Raw genomic sequence first — 7,262 nt, forward strand, 5'->3', positions numbered from 1 at the left:
CTGTGCGATACTTCCGCTTTATCGGAGTATAGTCCCACTCCTGGCGGCGCGGGTGGGGTTGGGTGTGGGGCGAGATTTGGCTGTGTACCACACGCTGAGGACGGTCTTGCGCAGGCGCGAGCGGCCCTGCGACACCCGCACGCGCTTGGTGACCTAGAGGTCCCGCTGGAGCTGACTTTAGGCCACAGTGGAATAAAAGAGAAGACCTCGCTTGGCCTTGAGCGTGGCAAATCCGCCTCCCTGCCCTCCTGCTTTCACGCATTTCAGCCAGTCACTTTCCCTGGTTCCTGCTTAGACCTCAAGACGGGTCTAGGCGCAAAACTATTCTGTCTTCAAGAAGAAGGCCTCTTAATACTTTTTTTTTTCTCCTGTTGGTACCTGGCCTTCACGTTGAGCTACATCTCCAGAACCCCCCACCCCCTTTTTAAATAGGATCTTGCTGAATTATTCAAGCTGGGCTCAGATTTGTCATTCTCCGGCCTCAGCTCTCAAAACTAATAATAAGCATTTACCTGTGAGCCGGGTATGAGCCCCACACTGGGGATCGAGCCCACAGCCTTCACACTGAGCTACGTCCCCAGCCCTGGGATTACAGGCCTGTGCCACCATCCCCAACCCTTCCTCTCTTTTTCACTCGTCATAGGATTTTTAAAAACTGCTTACTAAAGTGTTTATTCATTTTAGTCTCCCCTTTTTTGACTATTTTTGATTGGATCCTTTATTTAAAGATCATCTAATTTTTTTTTTGAATTCCTTATATACTGTAGGTATCAGTCCTCTGCCTGAGGGATTCTTTGCAAAAAATTTTTTCCGATTCTGTAGGTTGTCTCTTCATTCTGTTGATTTCCTTTGTTGTGCAGCTGTTTAATTTGATATGATTCCATTTGTTGATTCTTGTTTCTTCTGCATTTGGGGTTCTGGTTCAGAAATCTCCCATTATTTTAAAGCATATCTGAGGCAATATATCATCTTACCTGGAAATGTTCCTGTGTAGTTCTGAAAAGATAAACTTTCTACATTACACCTTATTTTTTGAGACATGTTTTCCCTATGAAATTCAGGCTGAGCTGGTCGTGGTGGCGCACGCCTGTAATCTCAGCACTCGGGAGGCTGAGGCGGGAGGATCGCTGTGAGTTTGAGACCAGCGTGGGCTACATAGTGAGTTCCAGATCAGTCTCAACTACATAGTGAGATCCTGTCTCAAAAAACGAATAAATAAATAAATGAAAGTTAAAAACAAGTACATGAGAAAATAAGCATGCTTTCAAAAAATTTTTAATTCAAGAAACAAAACAGTCGGAGGTATAGGTTTGTGGTAGAGGGTTTGCCCCATAGTGTGAGGTCCTGGCATTCATTCCTAGCTCTACATTAAAAAAAAAAAAAAAAAAAAAAATTAAAGACATTGTATATTTTTTTCTGGAAAAAAAGTCTCTGGTTGTTTCCTAAGTGTCCTTACTGTTGGGTTGTTGAAATCAGAATCCAAGCACTGTCCAGGCACTGCATTCAAGTGGCATCTAATTCTTTTCTGTCTCCCCCTGCTAACCTGAGGGTGTGAGCTCTGTGAGTTTTGTTCACCACTGCATTTCCATCATCCACCCCGGGGCCTGGATTTAGTAGGTACTCAATAAATACTGGCTGAGTGGATGAATGATAAATGTCTCGTAGTGTTCAGAGGATGGAATATCTTAAACACATGAGAAATTATTATTAATATATTTTTTTTTTGCACTGGAGATAGAACTCAGGACCTTGCGCTTGTGAGGCAGGCAGGGGCACCGCTGAGCTAAATCCCCCACTCCAAGAAATGAGTTTTTCTCAGGTAGGGACTTGCTTAGTTGCCTACACAGGATGAGAACTTGCCATCCTCCTAAAGTGCTAGGATTACATATGCCACTATGCTCAACTGAAAATATTTTTAGGGACGTGGAAAATTGCTGAGGGTGTGTCTAAGGGGCATGATAGGTTAGACAGATTTATTACTAATCCTACAACAGAACTCAAGATCCAGTGTATTAAATAAAAGTTTTATTTTTCCCGCCCGGGTGTGGGGTGCACACCCGTAATCCTGGCACTCCAGAGGAGGCTGAGGCAAGAGAACTGCAGTGAGTGTGGGGCCAACTTGGGCTACGTAGTGAGTTCAAGGCCAGTCTGGACTATAGGAAGTCCACAATTTATGAACGTTGAATTGTGAACTTTCACAGATACAAACATCTTGAATGACAAACATTTGTAAATGCAAACAAATCTTGAAAGTAGCTCACATGTCTGTGGACGCTGTCACAGTTGTGCTGCTGTGTGCTCACTGTACAGTGCGACAGTGCACAGTAGTAACAGTGCTCATTCAGAGTCCAGGGTGTCAGGAAGCAAAAGGAAAAACGGTGATGTGGAGGGGACTGCTAGGAAGCTCAAAGCAATATACGTTGCATATTTGTGTCAGAGGTGTCTAAGATTCACCTTGTCGGATTTGCGGACATGTTCTTCTGGAACAACTCATTTGTAAGCTGGGCACTTATTATACATAGTCTCAAAAAAGATTTTTCTTTTTTCCTTTCTTCCACAGCAAGCTAAGCATAACCAATGCAGGCTGATATTAAGGCTCCTTAGTGTCAGGTACTCAGACTGCTTTACCCATGGCAGTTGCCCTGGCCTGTGTGGTCCAGCATGGTTCCGGCCATATCCCTGTCATGGCCCTGGGAGGAGGAGGAGGGAGAACCGGAGACTCCCCCTGCTGCTGTTCAGAGCCAGTTTCAGCGTAGGTGCTGCTGAGACTAGCGCTCCTTCATAGCAAGGTGAACCAAGAAATGAAATCTTAGCCTTACTTCCTTAATTCATTCTCGCCTAAGGACAGAGCTTTTAATTTGGGCACTTTCCAGAGCAGAGTAGACGTGTAAAAAAGAAGGGTGGGGGGGTACAAAGTGACAGCCCTTGTAGATGCAGGGTTCACCCAGTGAGAAACAGCGGTGAGAGATTAAAACAGACAGAGCTACAATAACGGATAGGTGGGGCCAGTGGGATGGTGGAGATAGGGGAAGTGCACGGGGAGGTGAAAGGGGCTGGGCTGCAACCAAAGCTGAGGTCTGCAGGACATCATGTCTGATGATTCTCTGGCGAACGGGTGGGAAACCAGATAGTCCTCCTCTCTGCCAGGCCTTGCTGCTCCACACCCTCTCGTCCCCTGTTCTCCTGTGGGGTGCGGGAGCTCCCTCCTCTGAGGAGGAAGGGATCAAGATGTGTGTTCCTCCTTCCACCAGGGCCCTGCCTCATCCGCGGGAGGAGGCGAGTTGAACCTGGCCAGGGTGATCTACAGCACTGCTCCCAGCAGGGGAGAGCACAAAAAAGAAAATAGCACTGAACAAAGCCAACAAAAATTCCTCACCTCCAAAGAGCTTACATTCTAATGGAGAAGACACAGAAACTGGATTAATAAATAAACCATGCAAACCAGGCATGCACCACTACACCTGTTGCTATCACTACCCTCTGAGAGGCTGAGGCAGGAGGCCTAGAAGTTTAAACCCAGCCTGGGTAATTTGTGGGTTAGTGAGACCCAGTCTCAAATAAAAAAGGGCTGGGATGTAGCTCTGTTTCTGTTTGAAGACCCGGAGTTCAATCCCAAGTACCGCAAAACAAGTCAACTACACAAGATGCCAGCAGGTGACGAATGGGAAGAGCTGTGTGAGGGGTGGAGATCAAGTCAGAGATCTGAAGTGTCTTTCCTGAGCCCACCAGATGTATAAATTTGAGCAGCATGAAGGTCTTGGTAATGGAGGAGCATTCCACGTGAGCCAGGGAGGGCTGTAAGGACACTGCACGCTACACAGCCTCCCTGTCATGTCCAGGTTCAGCTGGGAACATCCAGATCAAGTGGGGCTTCGTCCATTTTCAAGGGAGCAGAAGCGAGGGCAGAGTGGTGACGGGACTGATCAGCAGAGACTTGGTGGCTGGGGTGAGAAGTTTGGATTGTTTTGTTTTGTTTTGGTACCAGGGATGGAACTCGGGTCCTTGCACTTGTGAAGCAGGCAGCGGAACCACTGAGCTAAATCCCCGGCCCTTGTTTTGTTTCTTGAGATAGGGCCCACTATAGTCCAGGCTGCCCTTGAACTCACTGCACTACTGCTGTCTCGGTCTCCTGAGTGCTACAGCTATAGACCTGCACCACCACATTCAGCATACAAGCAGGTTTTGTTTTGTTTTGAGATAAGAGTCTCCCCTGTCATACACACTGGTCTCAAATTCTCAGCAATGCTTCTGCCTCCTGAGTGCTGGGATTACAGGCATGCATCACCATGCCAGGCTACAAGCAGTTTTGAGAGCATGAAACTGGCAGCTTCACTGAATCTTGGGTGGGTGTGGAGGCAGGGAGGCCTCCCTAGGAGACTTCTGAGCTGACACCCAAAGGCTGAGTAAATACACAGCCAGGTAAAAAGCAAAAAATAAAAGCGATGTTCCAGACGGGGCACAGCTTGTGCACAGACCTGGCAGCAGCAAGCGAGCCTGAGCACAGGACAGAGAGGTGAAGCTGTTCAGTCTGGCAGGGAGGGTGTGGTAAGAAGGGAATCCAGATGAGTCACCACCAAGAGATTTATCATCAGCCAAGCCCAGGTTCAGACCTGGTCCTGCCACCTTCTGTGACCTTAATGTTCACAGCCTCCATTTTCTCTCCTGCTAGATCTTGCCTCACGTATAATATTTGAGTCAGTTTCTTGGCCTGGCCCCAGCAAGCCCTGAGGAAGCGTTAGCTTTTGTCTGCTGTGATCTTGTTATTTGAGCCATTATCATATTAATATTATCATATTAATATTATTGAAGAGCCCCTACACAAAGGTGGTGGTTAAGGGTATACGCTAGGGAGCCTGGCTGCCTGAGTTTAACCTCAGTTCAGTTTACTCTTCTATAAAATGGGGATAATAAATGGCGTCTATCCCATTGGGCTGTCATGAGAATAAATTAGCTGATATATTGAAAGTGTTCAGGAGACAGCTTAGCAATTGTTGTTGTCATTATTTAAGGATGGAGCCCAGAAAAGGGACTGGACACTCACAGGTGGGAGGACAAATTAAAGGTTCCAAAAGTGGCTTCAGCTGTCATTTCTCTGTCTCCCTCCTCCCTCTTCAGGGACCCCGGCAACGAGTGACTTCTCCATTATCCCAGTATTCTGGGAGGCTGAGGCAAGATGATTCCAAGGTTGAGCCCAATCTGGACACTTCAGAGAGACCCTGTTATTCATTATTAATCAGCTAACTAAATTTTTAAAAAAGACTTGGGGGATGCGGCTCAGTGAGAAGGCCCTGGGTTCAAACCCTGTATGGAAGGAAAACAAAAACAACAGGCCAAAGTCGAAGGACTTTTCCTGTATCCGGGATTCTCTTTAGAGACTAGGCGACACTTTAGGGCCATTCAAGAAAAAAAAAATCTGTCGAGCGCTATCTAATTCGGCAGGAGGTGTAGGGAAGGGGGTGCGGTGGGAGATGGCACAGGGCGACCTTCGTAGGCCGCCAACTGCGACACCCGGCTTGACGGCCACCCAGGCTGCTGCGGGGCCAGACGCGGTCCCCTAGGTGCTGTCACTGAGCCCTTTTGGGGCGGACCGAAAATTGCCAACGGTAGACGGGAGGAACCAGGCCTCCAGAAGAAAACTCACACTGTGACCCTGGGAGTGTCACCCCGGAGGCCCAACGTTCTGGGTCCCCTCCCTCAACTAGGGAGGTTCCGGGAAGATTTAGCAGAGCTCTTATACCTGGGCGGGGCTCGAGCCTCCTCCGGCGCCGGAAACGTGTAGGGCGGAGCCACAGCGGCCTACCCGTTACGCCGGGCGAGGCCGTCGCGCGCAGGCGCAGTTCGCCGTCCCATGCCGGCTCTAGGACCGCGGGGATGACAGGCGGGCTCCCTGCGGGGTCTCACCCGGGAGCAGCAGCCTGAGTCACGGCCCCGCCCTCTGGAGCCGGACGCTGCGGGAGGCCCGCGAGCTACACGGACCGCCGGACAGCAGGACAGCCGGACAGCCGGACGCGCAAGTGAGGCGGTGAGTACCCGGCCCAGACCTCCCTCGCACCCGCAGCCCCCCAGACCCACCGAGACCCTACAGTCCCGGCTTCGAGGATCCTCCGAGATCCAAACCCCCAGGCCTGCAGGACTCTTGTATCATCTCGGGGACTCCCCCTCCCTACCTCCGGTCTCATAATCTAAAATACTAGCTCCTAGGTTTGAAACGCACCCTGTAAATTCTTTCTTGAGGCGTTTAGAACCACGATCCGTAGATCCGTGCCCCTACCCATTATCCTGGGCCTCAGGCTTCGAACTTAGATCTGAACTCACAGACCAGACTGCGATCCCGCTGCTGAGCGAGCCTAAATGCTCAGACCTACACTCAGAACTTCCTAAACCCCGCCCCGGCGCCTCCAGGCCGAGATCTCTGATCTGCTCCCTCAACCTGCCAAAGACCCCTGCTGTCAGTGATCCTAGCACCCAGACATTGAGGACTCTTTATACCAATTTGGGACCCCATCTGGAGGACCCCACCAGACTTATATCTCTGCTTGCCTCTTTCATTTCCTCCTTGGTACTGGGGATTGAACCTAGGGGTTTTTGCACTGCTCCAGACCTCCCTCCCCTTTTTTTTCCTTAAAAAAAAAAGTTTTTTTTAATGTTTTTGTTTTTGTGGTACCAGGGATCGAACTCAGGCCCTTACTTTTGCAAGGGAGTCTGCAGAACCACTGAGCCAAATCCCCAGCCCGCAATTTTTTTTTTTTTTTAAGTCAGGGTCTCACTAAATTGCCCAGGCTGGACTCAAACTTGGGATCCTCCTGCCTCAGCCACCTAAAGTGCTAGGATTACAGGCATGCGCCACCACACCCGGCTTGTACCCCAGTCCTTCACGAAGCCTGTACATGCATTCAATCCAAGGTCCCTTAAGCCCGGCGGGTACCTGTTATTTCCCCAAGGGGTTTCAAACCCGATCCTCTCTCTGTTCCCGTCCTGCCTAACCTAACACCACCCTCCGCCCGAAACTCAGACCCCTAGCCTGAGCATCTGCCTCCACCCCAGGCCTCAGATTCTTCCTCCAGGTACAGCTGCCGGAAATGCATATTTCTGCGGGAGGGAGCGGGCTCGGGGGCGAGGCAGCTACCCGACCCCTTTTCCCCTTCACTTGATCTTAGCCAAAAGGCCGAGAAGTGATCTGACCCCTTTCTCCCTTGCAGGACTGCAGCCATGTTCCTGGTTAACTCGTTCTTGAAGGGCGGCGGCGGCGGCGGGGGCGGCGG

At 49.9% G+C, this 7,262-nt stretch overlaps 1 protein-coding gene across 1 annotated transcript in view; it reads left to right on the forward strand.

Moving 5' to 3' along the window:
* The first annotated feature begins 5,855 nt into the window (after window positions 1-5,855).
* Capns1 (calpain small subunit 1) overlaps window positions 5,856-7,262 on the forward strand; it is an 8,365-nt gene continuing 6,958 nt past the window's right edge. The window contains 2 exon segments of the mRNA XM_033765765.1: window positions 5,856-6,022; window positions 7,200-7,261. Coding sequence (XP_033621656.1) covers window positions 7,210-7,261 — 52 coding nt within the window. The 5' untranslated portion in view covers window positions 5,856-6,022; window positions 7,200-7,209.

The sequence above is a fragment of the Fukomys damarensis genome, unplaced genomic scaffold (genome assembly GCF_012274545.1).
Source record: "Fukomys damarensis isolate Sample0158 unplaced genomic scaffold, DMR_v1.0_HiC HiC_scaffold_19, whole genome shotgun sequence".
NCBI lineage: Eukaryota > Metazoa > Chordata > Mammalia > Rodentia > Bathyergidae > Fukomys > Fukomys damarensis.